Consider the following 18,214-nt stretch of genomic DNA (forward strand, 5'->3'; position numbering starts at 1 on the left):
AGGTCCGCCCCGCCCCGGTGCAGCTCCAACCGCGCGCCCCAACTGCACGCACCCATGATGCGGCATCATCTTCGCCCCTGGCATCCATCCAACGGCGCGACGGCTACGCTGACGGCGATGCGTAACACGAGCGGCAGGCGCACTGTGCTTCTCTTCTGTGGCTGTGGGCTCCTGTCTCCGCGCCAGTCTCCTCCTGGCCACTTGACCACCATAACTACTACGTACTCCAGTACCCAGCCATATGATTTGACTGAATAACCACACAGTACTTTCAGCGGGAAGAGGAAACGAAATCCTTGGTGAAAGGATCCACGAACCACGATAGATAGGCTCTGTCAATCCATACTCTGCTGCTAACAGTTACCGACGGGGAACGTAGCACCGAGGCCCGCGCGAACCATCTAGAGTGTTCGGTAGAGCTCACTGACTTGCATTCGAGCGTGCAAACATTGTACGTACGTACTACTTTATGTTCCCATCGAGAGAGAAGATATCAGCCATGTTCGTGAAATGGTTAGTCCAGGCAAGCAACCGAGTGGACATCACGGAGGCCGCACGGGTCGACGAGTAAATGCACGATAGCTAGCTAGCACAGTGGTACTACTACTAGTAGGATGCATGAACGATATTTCTGATGTCCATGGTTCAGACTTCAGGTTCAGGGCGAGAGACGTTCACATGAAGGATTTGATCGAGCAGCGACGAAAGAAGAAAGTTTCATGGTACGGAGTATTATGAAAACGATCCATGGATTCCGGCTGTCTGCGGCCTGCGTGCCACTTGGAAAACGATCGGCATTCAAAGCTCAAACCCTCAACTGCAACCAGATACGCGCAGTGATTTTTTTGAGGGGTTACGTACAGTTATTATGGTACAGCGACAGTAACAGCAAAACGGGCTTTGTCTTGGAGCCACGTAGGTTTTCATCTCATGTGCATGAACCATGCATGGTCATGGGCCGAGCGAGTTGCTGGCACAGTGGCATCCAGCGAGGAAAACGGTGCCAGAGTAGCAAAACGGGTCGAACTGGAAAGGAGTGCTAGTGGCACCACCATCCGTCCACAAACAACACGTGACGATAATTCGTATAGTACACTAGAACAACAGTTGGTTCGTTCAGGTTGAGGTCTCCCTCATCCCCACAGCCGTCATGACGCGGGAGTCGCCATGCCCTACAACCGCATGACCACATGACTTTTGCGTCTCGGAAAGCTGCACACAACGATCGCATTGCCCCACGGTTTCGTTTCTCCACTACGTAGAGTCGGCATTATCACGTGCAGGAAACTACTCATCACCAGGGGAGAAGATGAGATGAGATCACGTTCAAACTTAGCACACAACCGTGGTACATTTCTTTTAGAGTAGAACCCATCCACTACCTATACTGCATGCATGATGGCGGGAAGCCCGCCTGCTTATTCAACTGATGCACGAACCCTATGGAAGGAAAAGCAAATGTAGCTAGCATGCACGGATCGAGCACCACGACACGACACGACACGTAACCCAGAAGAGGGAAGGGTAGGAGCAACCAACGATCGATCTAGCAGGTGGGCACGCACTTCTTGCACCTGACGACGCACCGGTTGGAGGGGACGTGGTCGAGGCCGGCGCCGGCGGCGTGCGACGTCTTGTAGCACCGCTTGCCGCACAGCACCTTCTTCCTCCGGCACATGTCGGCGGGGATGCAGTTCACCGACGACTTCTTCAGACGCTTTCTCGGCCCCGCCGGATGGCCGTGCCCCTTCTTCGCCGAGGCGTCCACCTCCGCGGCCGCGGCGGAGTGCCAGCCGTCCGCCCCCGCGCGGCCAGCCGATGTGAGGAAGCTGCCCGCCTTGGCGATGAGCTCGCCGAGCTCGCCGCCCAGGGTGCTGCCCTCGCGGGCGGCGAGCGAGAGCCTGCTCTCCGTGGCGATGGCGAGTAGAAGCACGACCAGGAAGCAGGACGCCTTCATGCTGGCTGCCGTGTCGATCGACCAGCTCGGCCGAACACCGTCACGGTGCGACGATGTGATGTTTTACAGTACGTACCACTTGCCCACTAGTTACTTACCGGTGCAGGTGAGGTCACGGTAACACTGTTCTCTTATATAGGCGGTCAAGTCATCATCAGCAAAGGATGCATGGGGCATGACATGGAAACGGAAACCATCTGCATGGGCTACCTAACTGCGGTGAACATCAAATGCGTGTCAACATGGCGACGAACGTAAGGGGGCGGGGCGCGATGCGTGACTGTGCGTGTGAGAAGCCGTGGACGAAACAGCAAAGGAGGTGCCATTGCCATGATTTGTGGGTTTCAGATGGCATCCTTCCTTGCAAAATTTCGGGGATGGATGCCTGATGGTGCTTCAGTTGGGCACGACAATGACACGATAATGATCAGGTCACTTGCATGAGCAGTAGCTCTCCTTCCACGGCACCAAAAGACAGGTGTACTGACAGTGGCGTCTCAGGATGCCGCTCTGATTGTGTCTGTGTAGTTTGATTGCAAGGACCTCTTAAGCTCGAGGGAAACTAAACTATGAAGATGATAAAATAAAATATTTGATTGCTTGCTTGATTGACTGATTTAAAAGATCACAACATTGTCATTTATTAGGACGACATTGAACTGTATCCCATGACCCCGGTGTCGAAGAGCTTTCAGCCATGCTTGGTGTCGAAGAGTTCCTTCTTCACTGTAGCAAGTCAAGTTCACACATACGAGCACAGGGGGGAGAGGTATAATTGCAATTTAAATATATAAAAAGTTGGTACATGATGAAGAGTCCAACTCTAAAAGGAAATTCTTCCTTAGGGAGGGAAAACTTTGCAAACGAAAACGATGTAATTAAAACCAAATTTGCGGTGACCAATGCAAATGATGTGTGTGCTATGCTCTATGCTACATGTAAGGCATAATAATACTCATATTCGCAACACTTCGATTCTCCGAATACCGAATTGATTACTGCTACTAGTACCAACTGAAGTTCAAATTTATATACCTATTTGGAGGAAATTTTCTGGATGTGAATTCACAGCGTTTTTCGGTCAGCATTCAAAGGCGATCCTTCTCCAACAAGAAGCATAACAAACTAGGGAGGAAATGAAGTCATCGTCAGGCAGATAGCAGTTGCAATGAGTTATCACTTGTGTTCACGTCATTGGTCAAAATAGCGACGATAACAGCTACTGGCACTGGAATGCCAACCATTCCACAACCATAATAACACAGCTCGCAAGCAAGTTGCAGTCGGAAACTTACAAGCGAAGGATGCCCTTCAGGCTTCAGGCCTGTGCAGCTAGATCCTTGTCCATCATCCGATTATTAGTTGGAAAGCGCCGCCCAACAGCCTGCTAGGCCCTGCACAGCTAAACCAAACAATCAGCCAGAAACACTGAAAAAACGGGGTCCGATTACGTCGAAGTCGAACTAAGAAAAGTTTGGGCTTGAAACAGAGGCCTCCAAGTGGAAAGGGAAGTCTACTGGCTCTAATTAAATGGACAATTTGTCGGAGATAGTACATGTGGGTCATTTGTGCATTAACAGCAACCAGCCTAAACATCGTGTGAACTGTCAGTTGGCAAGGCATGGCACATTTAGTTAAGAGGCCACAAATATCCCAGCAGACACAGAACAACCACCACCGTACCAGAGCTGATTAGTACTCCCTCCGTCCCATAATATAAGAACGTTTTTGACACTAATGTAGTGTAAAAAACGCTATTATATTATGGGACGGAGGGAGTAGTACTTAGTCAATGCATAATGATGTAGATACAGGAGTGCTCCTGTACAAGTGACAAGACCACTGACGAAAAAAGCCAAACAGCATGTTATGGAGGCAAATATGATCGCCTACTTTCCAGTCCACATATGCACACAATAAAAAAAAGGGGATGAACCAAATACTGAAAGCATGAAAGGCAGAACCTTATATGGAACGACACATTCGTTGCTCATAAAAGATAGGAAGCAAAGATAATCATTTTGGACAGGTCTTCGTAATTGGTGAACTTCTTTTTAAGGCCCAAGAAATCGAGAAGGTCGGCTCCCAAATCCAGAAATCTCCAATATTTGGTGCATTAACATTATGAGTGTTGGGACAACTTGACCACATCATGAGTGTCTGGATAAACTTAGTAACCGAACCAACTGAGGAAACTGGAATCGAACAGTGAAAAAAGTACAGTGCTGAAGACAATCTTGATAAAGGTACAGTGCTGAACAAGCATGAATTGTCAAGGCTTGTAAAATAACACCATTGTCTGCACTGTCATGTCAAGACACGCAAGCCTATGTTTCTCCCAGTTTGAAAATATTGGTGGCAAGACTTCATTGCTCATTGACCTAGCAAAATGGCAGTATCCATAGCTTTCTCCTGGTAACAATATTCCATGACACTTCAGAAAAACAGACCACCTCAGGTAAGGCTTCACATATTTAGGTATATTATTTTGAAAAGGTTAAACAGAGAACTACTGATCATTGGAGAAATCTGTGTGAAGCATAGAAGTAATTTACATAAATAGTGCCATCCTAGATTAAATCAAGAGTATATATACCAACATCAACCTAGTAAAAAGTTACTATCATTAGAATAAAACACACGTTCTTCCTTGCAAAAAACAAAATAGTTGATCAACGAATGTCCACATACTTATTTTAAAATAGCACAACACACATGCATCATATTTTGAAAACATAAATTATTTCAGCAAGAATCTGGCTAAGAAACCATTGGTCAACCAATGTCCAGAAACTACATTCAAACCAAGAATGACGTATCGAGTCTCAAGACCTTTATCTCAGGCCAACTTCAAAAATCAGAAATGAACTACAAATCTTACTTTCTTGAGTGCACAGAAAAACAATGTCCAACAGTAATGCTCCTCAAAAGCAGTTTGGTGGGCTAAAAATTCCCCTTTGTAAAGGGTGTTAATATGGCAGACTACTACATTTCCTTGTGCAGTTTTTAACCCCCTTAGAAATGATTCTTCAAAACTACATGTCATGAATCCATGCAATAACTACTGTTTCTAGTAAGTCATGGCTGTCAACCTGTCATACACAATGCAATTTCAACTCTGAACTAGTGTACTACGTCTAAACTCTAAAGTGATAAACATTAAATAATATCCATGTCAAACCCAATACAGAATACTTATCGCATGTCAGGGGTAAGGTAATTGAAGTAACTAGCCAGTATTAAACTATTAATATTAGGCATAAGCATAATAAACTGATGCATCCGAAGACGGTCAATCTAGAATAGAGACCGGGAGGGGAAGCAAAAGATGCAAGAGAGCCTTTTTCCATAGTTAGACTCAACCTAACACTTTACCTGAAGCCACATGATGCATGGGCCAAGAGTATACTTCTGTCACATTAGACATAGACCATGAAAGACATCACAAGATGATGAGAAACACACTATTTTTTAATAGTCAAGCTCATATTAGACGAAGATCATGAAAGACAGCACAAGGTGATGAAAAATACACTGTTTTGGTAGTCAAGCTCCAGTGCAAATAAATGCATTTTCGAGACTTCCAAAACTAGATCATAATGTCTAATCAATGCAAGCAAAATTGAACAGGAAAGTGCCTACCCACTGAAAGGCCATGACTGTTTGATCATCTAGTTATCCATCAATCACTGTGATGGGTTCTGTCCTCTCTTTTTGCTGAAAAAACATTATTCATTTTGTGGGTCTGAAAATGACAACAGTTTGAAAAATAGCATGAAAGCGGGGCCAGAATTACTACACGTACTGAAGAAACAAGACATGCCATGTTCATATGGCTATCTTGCTAAACTTTTCTCGAGCACACCACAAAGCGTGTGTCATGTTCCATTACAAGAAGAATGCCGAGAAGGGGCAAAGTACAATTATAATTAAACTAGAAAAAAAAAGACAATGCAAACACAAAGAGAAGAAAGGATGAAAAAGCATCGAAAATAAGTTAAGTTAAGTTAAGCTAAACTACCAAAAAGAAGACACAGAACGGCTGAGAAATTCACTCTCTGGCTATCTTGCTTAATTGCCAACATATACTGCTTCAACCCCATAAGTGAAAATATTCCAAAAGTAACTCAAAAGGGATACGGCTTAAAAAAGGGATAACGAAGTCTCAGCAGAAGGCTAAAAGCTGCATTTCTTATAACTGCAACATTTAACCAGAACTCACAAATAGAAGTATGTATCTCTATGGGTGAAGGTTTTCTTTTTCCTTTCCAATCGTCTCAATTTGTTCTGTCTATAGTAATTTCTTACTTCCTCCATCTGGATTTATTGGGGCCCATCATACTTTGTGTCGAATTTTGACCATAGATTTGATCAGCAAAATATAGTTGTATGCCATAAAAAACTTATTGTTGAATTTGTATTCTAAAGATGTTTCCCACGATACTGTTTTTGTGGTATATAACTTGTATTTTACTAGTTAAATATAAGGTCAAAGTTTGACCCAAAATACAAAGGGAACTAATAAGATGTAGTATTTAGTGTTATACCCACTAAGAAGAGGCAAAGTTAGTAAATAATGACAATGTGCTAATAATTTGACTTAGAGCTGTACTATAAACACAAAAATATGGGCAAGCATTTTATTGCTTAGATATTACAAATATTCAGGATAAATTACAAGTAAGGCTGTAAAGGAGGGCAAAAGGCAACTAATGCACCTCACTCAATCTCAATTTGTTGGGGTCCATCATTTTGAGCTCCCTCATCTGATTCCTCAGCACTATTCTCTTCAGCTATTCCAGAAGCCTCTACCGTTCGAGTTACCCACTCCTTGAGAGGATCCTCATTCAGGTCAAGCCTCAAGAGACCAGCAAACACGCCACCCATGAATGCAACTGGCTCCTACATACAAGGCAGGCAAAACATAAACACGTGTTATTGCTTCAAGAACGACATATTGTAAAATCCAGAGATTATTGTCAATGTGATGACTCCCCAAAATCTCTAACTAGTCATCCCTGCATTTTGTTTGCTTTTCCTCCTAAACTTCTACCCCCAAATTTGATGGAGCTGGAAGATTTTATGACAGCGAGCAAGGGGGAGGTAGCTCAGGTGTTCAAGGAGAGGGTCATTAAGGAGGGCCCTTGGGAGGAAGGGGGGGGGGGATGCGGACAATGTGTGGATGAAGATGGCGACTTGCATTCGTAAGGTGGCCTCGGAGGAGTTTGGAGTGTCCAAGGGAAGGAGAAGCGAAGACAAGGATACCTGGTGGTGGAATGATGATGTCCAGAAGGCGATTAAAGAGAAGAAAGATTGCTTCAGACGCCTATACCTGAATAGGAGTGCAGACAACATAGAGAAGTACAAGATGGCGAAGAAGGCCACAAAGCGAGCTGTTAGTGAAGCAAGGGGTCGGGCATACGAGGACCTCTACCAACGGTTAGGCACGAAGGAAGGCGGAAGGGACATCTATAAGATGGCCAAGATCCGAGAGAGGAAGATGAGGGATATTGGCCAAGTCAAATGCATCAAGGACGGAGCAGGCCAACTCTTGGTGAAGGACGAGGAGATTAAGCATAGATGGCGAGAGTACTTCGACAAGCTGTTCAATGGGGAGAATGAGAGTTCTACCATTGATCTGGACGACTCCTTTGATGAGACCAGCATGCGTTTCTGCGGCGAATCCAAGAGTCTGAGGTCAAGGAGGCTTTAAAAAGGATGAATGGAGGCAAGGCGATGGGCCCTGATTGTATCCCCATTGAGGTGTGGAAAGGTCACGGGGACATAGCGATAGTATGGCTAACCAAGCTTTTCAACCTCATTTTTCGGGCAAACAAGATGCCAGAAGAATGGAGACGGAGTATATTAGTACCAATCTTCAAGAACAAGGGGGATGTTCAGAGTTGTACTAATTACTGTGGAATTAAGCTGATGAGCCATACAATGAAGCTATGGGAGAGAGTCATTGAGCACCGCTTAAGAAGAATGACAAGCATGACCAAAAATCAATTTTGTTTCATGCCTGGGAGGTCGACCATGGAAGCCATTTTCTTGGTACGACAACTTATGGAGAGATATAGGGAGCAAAAGAAGGACTTGCATATGGTGTTCATTGACTTGGAGAAGGCCTATGATAAGATACCACGGAATGTCATGTGGTGGGCCTTGAAGAAACACAAAGTCCTAGCAAAGTACATTACCCTCATCAAGGACATGTACGGTAATGTTGTGACAAGTATTCGAACAAGTGATGTTGACACTGATGACTTCCCGGTTAAGATAGGACTGCATCAGGGGTCAGCTTTGAGCCCTTATCTTTTTGCATTGGTGATGGATGAGGTCACAAGGGATATACAAGGAGATATCCCATGGTGTATGCTCTTTGTGGATGATGTGGTGCTAGTTGACGATAGTCGGGGGGTAAATAGGAAGTTATAGTTCTGGAGACAAACCTTGGAATCGAAAGGGTTTAGGCTTAGTAGAACTAAAACCGAGTACATGATGTGCGGTTTCAGTACTACTAGGTGTGAGGAGGAGGAGGTTAGCCTTGATGGCCAAGTGGTACCTCAGAAGGACACCTTTCGATATTTGGGGTCAATGCTGCAGGAGGATAGGGGTATTGATGAGGATGTGAACCATCGAATCAAAGCCGGATGGATGAAGTGGCGCCAAGCTTCTGGCATTCTCTGTGACAAGAGAGTACCACAAAAGCTAAAAGGCAAGTTTTGCAAGACGGCGGTTCGACCCGCAATGTTGTATGGCGCTGAGTGTTGGCCGACTAAAAGGCGACATGTTCAACAGTTAGGTGTGGCGGAGATGCGTATGTTGAGATGGATGTGTGACCACACGAGGAAGGATCGAGTCCGGAATGATGATATACGAGATAGAGTTGGGGTAGCACCAATTGAAGAGAAGCTTGTTTAACATCGTCTGAGATGGTTTGCGCATATTCAGCGCAGGCCCCCAAAAGCTCCAGTGCATAGCAGACGGCTAAAGCGTGCGGAGAATGTCAAGAGAGGGCGGGGTAGACAGAATTTGACATGGGAGGAGTCCGTTAAGAGAGACCTGAAGGATTGGAGTATCACCAAAGAGCTAGCTATGGACAGGTGTGCGTGGAAGCTTGCTATTGTTGTTGTTGTTGTTGTTGTTGTTGTTGAGCAAGAACTTTATCAATCAAACATTTACTACACAAAGAGAATCACACACACACACACACATATCTAAATGGAAGTTATTAATTTTTATTCCCTTCTCTATACTGATGAGAAGATAATAACAACTGCAGTTAAGAGTGAACCCTATGTATCATTCTTTTGAACTCCCTCACTCCATGAACATCGAAGTAGACAATTATTTTTGGATAAGAGAAGTAACCAATTACGATAAACTACCCCTTTCATATACGCACGCCAAGAAAGGACTTTTCGAAGACTAGAAATTCTATAAATCTGCAACTACATGGGAGATTACCTAAGCATAACTGATGGATCTAAATCTAACAGACAGTTAACAATTTCGTAGAGCAAACATGCACATCAAGGAACCGTATACTCAACTGTAGATAAACGTCAAGCCGAGGAACCAATTCAACAACCCCAATACCAGGCCAGCTTCACACAGAATTTACCTTCAAGGCCTCCCGGAGGATGCGTTCGTCCCCGAAAGGATTGAAGCATGCTCGCACGACGCCCACCGCTCCCCTTCCCCTCCGCTGCGGCCGAACAGCTGCACAGGGAGAGCTCCTCCCGGAAGCCGGACCGGGAAACCTCTGCGGAAACTAGAAAAAACACATCAGCACGGCGCGGCTCAGCTCTGCCTTGAGCAATCGAGGGTTTCTGTGCTAGGCGCTGGAAATTACGGCGGCGCGGGTTCGCGGGACGGGGAGCAGGAGCGCGGAGGCGCCGGAAGGGTAGTACGTGGCCATGGATAGCGCGCCTCGAGGGCTCGGTGAGCGGCGAAATGCGAGCTGCCCTTGTTGCCTCGGGGTCGGGGGCGGAGGGGATCTTTTCTGGAGCCGCGGGCGAACGCAGAGGTGCAGCGCAAATGCTATGTCTCGCTTATAGCGAGACTAGCAGCGCGCAGGCGTATGAGCCGGCCCAACAGAGTGTTACTCGCTCGTTCGTTGGTCGATCTCTTTGCTGACGTCTTCATTCGGATTTTTTTTCTTTTCATTATTTCTTCTCTGTCTTTCTGTCGCTAAACTTTTGATTTTTTTTATTTCTTTGATTACTGTTTGTTTCTTTCATGGTTTCATTGGGTTGTTTTTTTTCTCCTTTTCCCTTTTTTTCTTAGTTTTTTCGTTTTCAACGGTTTTCTTTTGTTTTTCTTTATCGGTTTTCACTATTTTTCATTCTTTTGCACTTGTTTTTTCGGGTTTTTTTTATTTTTCTTTGGTTTCCTTTGTTTCTTATTTGGGCTTTCATTGGTTTTTTCATGTTTCTTTTTTGGGTTTTCATTGGTTTTTTCGTGTTTCCTTGTTTCTTTTGGATTTCATTTTACTTTTTCCGTATACGTCAAGAACATTTTTCTATTACATGTTTAATATTTTTAAATACAAATTTTACATGTTTTGCTTACACGGTCAATGTTTTTTGTAAACATTTTAAAATATTTGATTAACATTTTTAAATATAATATTAACATTTTAATACATGGTCAACATTTTTTCCTGTACACATATTAACGTTTTCGGATGCTTGATTACATATTTAAGGTATAAGACTAACATTTTTCTAATACATAGTCAATATATTTTTATACACATTATATATATATATATATATATATATATATATATATATATATATATATATATATATATATATATATATATCAAATGCTCGGTTAACATCTTTTAAATGCAAGATTAAAATATGTTTTAATACATGGCCAATACTTTTTTCTATACATATTAAATATTTTAAAAATGCTTGATTAACAGTTTTCAAATACTTGTTTAACTTTTTGTTCCAAATGCTTGATTAACATTTTTTTAATACATGATCAAAAAATATTATACACATTTTTTTGTATACATGAGAAACACCTTCACTATACACATTTAACAATTTTTTTAAATGTTTTTATGTAAAGTGTTTTCTGTATTATATTCATTTAGAATATTTGGAAGTGTAAACAGAAGTAAAATATAAAGCATAAAATTAAAAAAAATGTGAAAGTAAAACTGAGATTTGTGGCCTCCGGTGCACCTAGGTCAGCCCATCTCGCGCCTCCCTTCGGGCGAGACTTCCCTCTGTCTCGCGTGAAGTAAAGACATAGAGGCGCCCGAAGTGGAGGTTGTAGGTGTTTCCTTCAGGACCCGGACCATGTGGAGTGAATTATTACACATGGTCTGCATGCGTGGGCCTTATGAAGAAGGGTCGTGATGTACGACAGCCGCCAGGCCTGCATCTTGGCCCAACCTATCTAGACGAGCATCGAACTGTGAAGCACCTGTCTGCTTAGTCCCCTCAAAGGAAAAAATTGTCTACTTAGTCATCAGTTGTTCCTTAAAAAAAGGTCAATAATTGTTCTGTTCTCAAGAAATAGAAAAATTCAGAAGTTGTTCTAAGATTTCCTTGTATAATCTGATGCACTGTGTTTTACTTGATTATAAAATTCGGTCTTCTACTCAAAAAATAGTCTAGAGTTCTAAATTTGCAAAGAGGTTGGTTATACTTTCCGCGTTTTAAAATATTTGAAATTCTAGATTTGTTCTAAGTCAAAATTGTTTAACTTGGCCAACTTTTATAGAAAAGTATGCTAAGGTCAACAATAACAAATACATGTCATACGAGAATACATTTTATAAAGAATCTCATGAGAGTACTTTAGTTTTCTGGGTGTTAATATATTTTTCTCTAGACCTGCTCAAACTTAAACAAGTTTGACTTAAGACAACCTAGAACTTCAATTACTTTGAAACAGAGGAAATACTAGACATTTGGATCTTTGTACTAAGATTTTACATGTCCCTGGCTTACTCATAGTGTTTTAACACTAAAAGGCGCCCAAGGCACCAAATTCATTTAGCTCAAATATACTCCCTCCGTCCCATAATGTAAGATGTTCTCTAGCATTAGTGTAGTGTCAAAAAATGTCTTACATTATGGGACGGAGGGAGTAGTTTACAACATGGAGTATAAAACCCCAGAAGTTTGCAGAGAAAGCAAGGAAATTATAGGGCATGCCATATATCTCTAAAAGCAGGTTTTGCATAATTATTTAGAACATGATGAGCAACATTGTGAGTTTTGTCATTTGTTTCTCTAGAGATGTGATACACCCGAGGATGAAGGTCTTTAGTGATTTTGAAGTAATCTGCTAGAGACTTCCTAATGGACCGATGAATTATGTCTCGAGCCACATCCCTAACTGTCGTAACCTTAGCAAGAGTCAGGTTATCAATAAGAAAAGTGGGTTGATTGACTTGAAGGAGTTGAGTTGCATTAGCTACAAGGAAGAGCATTGTTGCTTCTGCTTGTAGAGGAGAGCAAGTATCTGGGGCAGAGGAATGAATCTGAATTTGAGTGGTTTTGTACCCTTACCGAAAAGTAAAGGGAAACTCCTATTCATGTAGATGTGAATATGTGATGCCATTCAATCTGAACTTGAATGGTTTTTTTATCGCGAAATGAGTGTAACTCGGCTGGTTAGAAAAAAAAAGTTTTATTTTTTCTCTAGATGATGTGAATTATTACATAAAAAAGCCTTATCAACCGGTGCACATACCCAAATCATCCCATCCAACTATTATTAGGGTTCATCTATCTCCCACCGCTGCCGCCGTCTGTCCACCTCGTCTCCAGTGGCCTTAGGGCCATGGGGGCGTCGTGGATCACAGCCTTTGTCGGTGGGAGGGCTCCGTTTTCAAACATTTCTTTGAATTCTGTTAGGGTTTGTGTCTTGCTCCGGAAGATGAGACGGCGGCGGTTCCTTGAAGATGGAATACGATTCTCCCTGCCTAGCCCCGCCAAGGCGGTGCGTCTAGCATCTCCGGTGGAAGTGTGGAGGCATGTCTCCAGTCGACCTGTGTTTGGTGTATCTGCTCGGACCTGCTCGTCGTTCGTCTACGTTTGTGTGTTCTCAAGTTGGATCCTTTCGATCTATACTACTCTTCATCGGTGGCGGTTGTTGTTCTTGTGCGTTCGTCATATGGGGCCTTAATTAGCACAACGACTTCCCGACTGTCTACTACAACAAGGTTTGCCCGACTCCAATGACGGCGGCGCGCCTTCGGCTCGCTTTCGTGCTTATAGTCGTGGACTACGGATCTTGATGTAATTTTTATTATTTTTAATTTTTGTTGTACTGTCATGATTGAAGATGAATAGATAAAAAAATAAAGAAAAACTATTAGCATAACAACAATTTTTTGCATAGGATAACCGTTCAGGCTAGCTGTTCATCACCGGCTCCAAACGAGGGAACAGCCACGCAACGGGAAACCCTTTCAGCGGCCGTACCTTGATCCTCAGATACGTTCGAGACCGCGGTTCCCCCATGTCGTGGACGCTGCAGTAAAACCAGACCTTCTTCCGGTAGCACGGGTCGGCGTAGCCGCGGGCAGCATGAGCGTCCACGAAGAAGATACGGTCCCCCGCGACGTACTCCTTGCACTGGTCCGGGACGCGTACAGCTCGGGAGCACCATTGCCCGACGAACAGCACCCGGACTTCCCCGACGCTGCTCACCTCCGTCCACCGTGATCCCGCCAAGTCCGCCGCGAACACCGTGAATTCAGTGGGCTTCTCCAAGCCCGCGCCTACCTTGTGCAAACGCCCTCCACCGTCTCCCAAGAATTGTAAGGGGTCTCGTGTGTTAGGATCCTCTCTGCGCACCATCAGCAGCGCGCCGTCAGATTCCAGGAGGTATTGCAGCGGCGACTCGATGTAGCCCCATGTAGGGACCTGCATAAGTCTATCCACCCGGGTCACGGTCGGCTCGCCGGTTCTGTCCTCGCCGACGGAGACGGAGAGGAGGTGGTCGCGGGTCTCCTGGAGGATGTAGAGCTTGCCTTGATAGAAGATCATGTCTTGAACTCGCCTCAGCTGGTCGTGGGCGATCACCACCCAGGACGCCGCTCCTGGCCGGCACAAGGCCAGCTTGTGAATCCCTTCCTCACCAACGACCGCAACGACAAGGTTGGGCGAGCACACGACCAGCTTCCTGACGAACGGCTCCGACAAGGCCGGTCCTGCGGATAGCCGAGAGAGCACCATGGTGGTGGCCACGGAGAAAGGGCTCACCAGCGTGTAGGCGCCGTCGATGCGCTCATAGGCGAGCCACTCGCCGCAGGAGCTCTGGGCATGCGGTACCTGGCGATGGAAGTCAAGACGGAGCGACAGCGGCCGGAAAGCCGAGTCGGGCAAGCTGTAAAAGGTCTGGTCCGGTAAGGCGAGCCACGGGAAGAGCGACGGAGGGCTGTTCCGCCATGCACAGGAGCGCCACTGCCGGCAGACGGCGCCGAAGCAGACGCGATCATCGTGGCGCCGGAGGCGGCGGAGGATCGAGTCGCCGAGGTCCTCCGGGAGCTCAGACCAAGACATTGGGTTAGCCAAGATACGAGTCAGGTGCTAGCTGAGGCTGGCATTATATCTACTTGCCCGCACGGTATGTCGTTATCACAGTATCACACCACACCGTGATGAACCCCAACACGAAGTGCCATTACTAACCGGCTTGGAATCGGACTCTGACTCCCTCTCTCTTCTTTATTTGAATTTATTTCCGTTTTCCGTAATATGTACTGCAGGTGCTAATTAGTTACAGCAGATGCAGAGCGCAGCTCAGTAATCCTCGGCGGGCACGGGCAGCCCACGCGTGGCCGCAGCCGCCGGCTCCTCGGGTTGTTCAGCCATCACAAACTCGTACAGTGCGCCGGCCAGCCCGGCGCCGATCAGCGGCCCGACCCAGTAGACCCAGTGGTGGCGCCAGGTCCAGCCGACGAGGGCCGGGCCGAACGCCCGCGCCGGGTTCATCGCGGCGCCGTCGAAGGGGCCGCCGGCGAGGATGTTGGCGCCCAGGACGAAGCCGATGGCGATGGGCGCGATGGCGCCGACGTTGCCGCCACGGTTCCGGTCGACGGTCGTGGCGTACACGGTGTACATGAGCCCGAACGTCATGACGACCTCGAGCAGCAGGGCGTGCCGCTCGTGGATGCCGTGGCCGAGCATGAACCCCATGGGGCGCTGCAGGACAAGACCAAGACACATAGAAATGAGACGTGGCGGACATGACGTGTGTACGTGTGTGCAGACAACTCTCGCCGAGAGGAAAATACGCAACCGTTTCTTTGAATTTGTTGGTAGGCTCAAGAACAACCAAAATGTAGCCGAGCAACGGTGCCATGCTCGGTAAATGCTTCTGGCCACGAATTTGAGCGTGGTGACTTTTTCAGACAAATGTGCTTGAACTCGAAACAACTTAATCAAAGGCAACGCAGTGCAGAAAAAAAAAGCGCTTGTTGAGAAGAGAACAGCTTAATTACCACGCCGCCGGAGATGATCCTGAGGAGAGCGGCGGCGAGCACCGCGCCGAGAAGCTGCGCCGCCCAGTAGAGCACGGCGCGCGCAAAGGAGATGCGCCTGCCGACGAGCACGCCGAAGGTGACGGCCGGGTTGACGTGCCCGCCCGAGGCGTCGCTCGCCAGCGCCACCGCCGCGGCCAGGGCGAGCGCGTGCGCCACCGCCACCACGAGCAGGCCCCCCAGCGTGCCCGTGTCCTTGTACATCTTCCCTGCCATACAAACAGAACCAAAATCTTCACACACGCACACAGAGCACCGGGAAATGTCCATGTACGCGAGAGGATGCGTGACAACAATCAAACCAAATTCTTCACGTACAGAGGCCGTAGACGGAGCCTTCGGCGGCGAAGACGAACACGGCGGTGCCTATGAACTCCGACAGCACGGCGCGGGAAGCTGCTGGCAGCAGGGTCTCCAGCCCCGCACCGTTGTCGGCACCGCGGCTAGGGAAACGTGTTGGCAGCATGGTCCAAGATGCTGACTTTCTCCTCTGTCTGAGTGGTGATCCCCGAGTTCGCGACGAACTGCACTCTTCCGCAAGCTATTGAAGTGCGCCTTTGCTCTTTGCAGCGCTAGCGCTAAGGCTGTAGGCGGCGACGCTGGAGGTGGAGGGGACAGGTGGTCAGTGGGAGGGGACGCGTGTGGCCGTGTGGGCGCAATCACATCTGGAGATATATGGTTCCGAAGCTTCGAGGTTCGTGGGAAGAGGAGCCCCTCGTACGGGGACGCTACGCATGCAGTGTTTTCTTCTTCTTTCCTTTCCTGTAAGCAGTGATCATTTTCCTTCGGAGTAGTCTAACGTTGGTGTTAAGCGAGAGGTCGGGGCCCTCTCTTTTCTTGCCACACAATGGATTGTACTAATTTAAAATTCATTCTAATTTCCAATGCATCGATCACCCCATGCTAGAATTATTCCTAGATTTCTTTAAGAAGAAAGAGTTTCCTCTCCGATTTCTGTTATTAGAAAGGAAAACCTTTCCACCCGGTTCACCGGTCGAAGTCACACGGGACGCGTTCGATCGGGCGGGATCCACGTGGGACTTACAAACAACGCGTCCTTATCTTCACCTGGAACCACTTCTATCCACTCGTTTCTTCTCCCACGAAGCGGCCATGCCCGAGCAAATCCCCTCCTCTTTCTCTCTCTCGGCGAGGTCATAGCAAATCCCCTCCTCTTTCTTTCCCCCGGCGAGGTCACAACACAACTGGCGAGATGGTGGAGCTACAACCTCTTCCCGGCGACCAGAAGGCAGCTGCAACCATGGATTGGGGAGCTGCAAACGATGTTCAGAAGAGCTATATCCGGAGTCCATGAGAACCCCGACTGCTGCGGCGAGCTGCAACCGTGGATAGCGGGAAGCTGGAATAGGCATCCAAAGGAGCTGCAACCGGCGTCCTTGGAAGCTGCAGACGATGAGCGGTGACCAGCTTCAGGCTATGGCGGCAGTGCCGCCATGGAATGGTGAGCTTTTATTCCTTTTCTTTTTTTTGCTACAATCGGCAAGATGAGATGTTACAACGGGATTAGCGAGGTGCTGCTACGACTGCGGCGAGAGGGGAGACGCTACAGAACAATGCCAATTTTTTCTTTTGCCATTTTGCTTTTTTTGCTGGAACTATACAATTTTTTTGCTGGAAACCATGTATTTTTTTGCGATAAGCATATAAATGTTTTGCTGGAACCACACAATTTTTTTGCTGGAACCTTGTTTTTTTGCTGGAATGTCGTTTTTTCTATGAACAACATCTAAATTGATACCATGGGCGACAGAGCAGGGCGACACAGGTGCTGCGAGCTGGAACAGGCGCACGCCAGAGCTGCAGTTGCCGTCACAGGAGCTGCGATCGCCGTCATGGGGAGCTGCAACTACAGGACACGCTGCTGCATGCACGGAGCCGGCGAGAAACACAGGAGACGACGACAACGAGGGGCGGCGACCGGCGGCGAGGGCAGCGACCGGCGAGATGCGTTGGGCAGTGCTTCTAGGCCGGGCGCATCGTTCATCCACAACACCATGGGGATGTTTCCCAGAAAAGAGGACACAGGGGAAGAAGGAAGAAGATCGTACGTCTCTAATTTGCTGAATCGCATGGTGTTGGTGTGATCGGCCCAAATTTAGGCCCGGCGCGCCGGCGCTTAGCACCCGCCAATTAGAAATCATGTCTTACAAACCCAACCAGGCTACAGATAGCATTGCCAACCTATATTACATCAACAAATCCTACGATGCACACTTTTTGAAGATGATGAAGGAGCCAACACCCCCATTCTCCTCCAAAGTGCAAATCTCCCAGCCGCAAAAGAGACTATGTCTTCAAACACAAACATTTTGTCAGCATCAGTCTTGAAAATTTCCCACAGGTCGGGCTCTCCAAGACATTTTTTGCAAGCCAACATTACTAGAGGTTTTTGGCCACTAAACATCTTACTAAACAAGTTCAAGGACACGTTTGGTAGGCAGCATACAGCCCAATCAGGCCCGGCAAGATGAAAATAGGCCGTTTGGTTGCCTGCAGGCCGGCCTGGCTTGCATCTGCATGGAACTTAAATCACCCCACAGACTGGCTCGCTGGGAACGCTCAAATCGGCCGTTTCCAGCGAGCTAGGCTGAGTGGGGCGAACAATGAAGACGCGGCGTAGGGCGCAGTGTAAGGGATGCGGAAGGAGATGGCGAGATGGGAAAATCGGCCGAGGCGGGATGGCGCCAAATATCCCCTCACCACCCCAT

The 18,214-nt window shown here is 46.9% G+C and overlaps 4 protein-coding genes across 8 annotated transcripts; 1 reads left to right on the forward strand and 3 right to left on the reverse strand.

The window, feature by feature from the left end:
* Positions 1–1,305: 1,305 nt before the first annotated feature.
* On the reverse strand, positions 1,306–2,072 carry LOC123046051 (uncharacterized). Its single transcript, XM_044469338.1, has one exon. The coding sequence runs from the start codon at positions 1,955–1,957 to the stop codon at positions 1,547–1,549; it is 411 nt and encodes a 136-aa protein (XP_044325273.1). The 5' UTR covers positions 1,958–2,072; the 3' UTR covers positions 1,306–1,546.
* LOC123046052 (UPF0426 protein At1g28150, chloroplastic) lies at positions 1,306–10,025 on the reverse strand. Of its 4 annotated transcripts, none has more exons than XM_044469339.1 (4): positions 9,816–10,025; positions 9,585–9,734; positions 6,676–6,859; positions 1,306–4,369 (listed from the first exon to the last, which is right to left on the reverse strand). In XM_044469339.1, exons 1-3 carry the CDS (start codon positions 9,879–9,881, stop codon positions 6,677–6,679), a joined length of 399 nt encoding a protein of 132 aa, XP_044325274.1. In that variant the 5' UTR covers positions 9,882–10,025; the 3' UTR covers positions 1,306–4,369; position 6,676. The 4 variants fall into 4 exon arrangements, with proteins under 4 accessions (XP_044325274.1, XP_044325275.1, XP_044325276.1 ...); XM_044469340.1 differs by having other exon boundaries at positions 3,088–3,351; XM_044469341.1 differs by having other exon boundaries at positions 3,088–3,359.
* A 4,601-nt stretch (positions 10,026–14,626) lies between these two features.
* On the reverse strand, positions 14,627–16,099 carry LOC123041656 (probable aquaporin TIP3-2). The gene is made up of 3 exons (XM_044464241.1): positions 15,804–16,099; positions 15,447–15,694; positions 14,627–15,147 (listed from the first exon to the last, which is right to left on the reverse strand). The coding sequence occupies exons 1-3, from the start codon at positions 15,949–15,951 to the stop codon at positions 14,746–14,748; spliced, it is 798 nt and encodes a 265-aa protein (XP_044320176.1). The 5' UTR covers positions 15,952–16,099; the 3' UTR covers positions 14,627–14,745.
* Positions 16,100–16,443: 344 nt separating this feature from the next.
* LOC123041658 (uncharacterized) lies at positions 16,444–17,821 on the forward strand. Of its 2 annotated transcripts, none has more exons than XR_006418583.1 (2): positions 16,444–16,947; positions 17,257–17,821. XR_006418583.1 is itself a non-coding variant. In XM_044464243.1 (2 exons), the coding sequence occupies exons 1-2, from the start codon at positions 16,899–16,901 to the stop codon at positions 17,588–17,590; spliced, it is 378 nt and encodes a 125-aa protein (XP_044320178.1). In that variant the 5' UTR covers positions 16,507–16,898; the 3' UTR covers positions 17,591–17,821. The 2 variants fall into 2 exon arrangements, 1 of the variants encoding a protein (XP_044320178.1); XM_044464243.1 differs by having other exon boundaries at positions 16,507–16,947; positions 17,262–17,821.
* The last annotated feature ends 393 nt before the right edge of the window (positions 17,822–18,214 follow it).

Source organism: Triticum aestivum, chromosome 2B (genome assembly GCF_018294505.1).
Source record: "Triticum aestivum cultivar Chinese Spring chromosome 2B, IWGSC CS RefSeq v2.1, whole genome shotgun sequence".
NCBI lineage: Eukaryota > Viridiplantae > Streptophyta > Magnoliopsida > Poales > Poaceae > Triticum > Triticum aestivum.

Excerpts from the sequence above, each read along its gene's own strand:
- LOC123046051 (XM_044469338.1), bottom strand. The coding sequence starts at position 1,957 with ATGAAGGCGTCCTGCTTCCTGGTCGTGCTTCTACTCGCCATCGCCACG.
- LOC123046052 (XM_044469339.1), bottom strand. The coding sequence starts at position 9,881 with ATGGCCACGTACTACCCTTCCGGCGCCTCCGCGCTCCTGCTCCCCGTC. Across the intron at positions 9,735-9,815 it reads TCCCGCGAACCCGCGCCGCC|TTTCCGCAGAGGTTTCCCGG; the intron begins GTAATTTCCAGC and ends TGTTTTTTCTAG. Across the intron at positions 6,860-9,584 it reads TCCTCCGGGAGGCCTTGAAG|GAGCCAGTTGCATTCATGGG; the intron begins GTAAATTCTGTG and ends CCTTGTATGTAG.
- LOC123041656 (XM_044464241.1), bottom strand. The coding sequence starts at position 15,951 with ATGCTGCCAACACGTTTCCCTAGCCGCGGTGCCGACAACGGTGCGGGG. Across the intron at positions 15,695-15,803 it reads AGGCTCCGTCTACGGCCTCT|GGAAGATGTACAAGGACACG; the intron begins GTACGTGAAGAA and ends TTTGTATGGCAG. Across the intron at positions 15,148-15,446 it reads GGATCATCTCCGGCGGCGTG|CGCCCCATGGGGTTCATGCT; the intron begins GTAATTAAGCTG and ends CTTGTCCTGCAG.
- LOC123041658 (XM_044464243.1), top strand. The coding sequence starts at position 16,899 with ATGAGCGGTGACCAGCTTCAGGCTATGGCGGCAGTGCCGCCATGGAAT. Across the intron at positions 16,948-17,261 it reads GGCAGTGCCGCCATGGAATG|GGCGACACAGGTGCTGCGAG; the intron begins GTGAGCTTTTAT and ends GCGACAGAGCAG.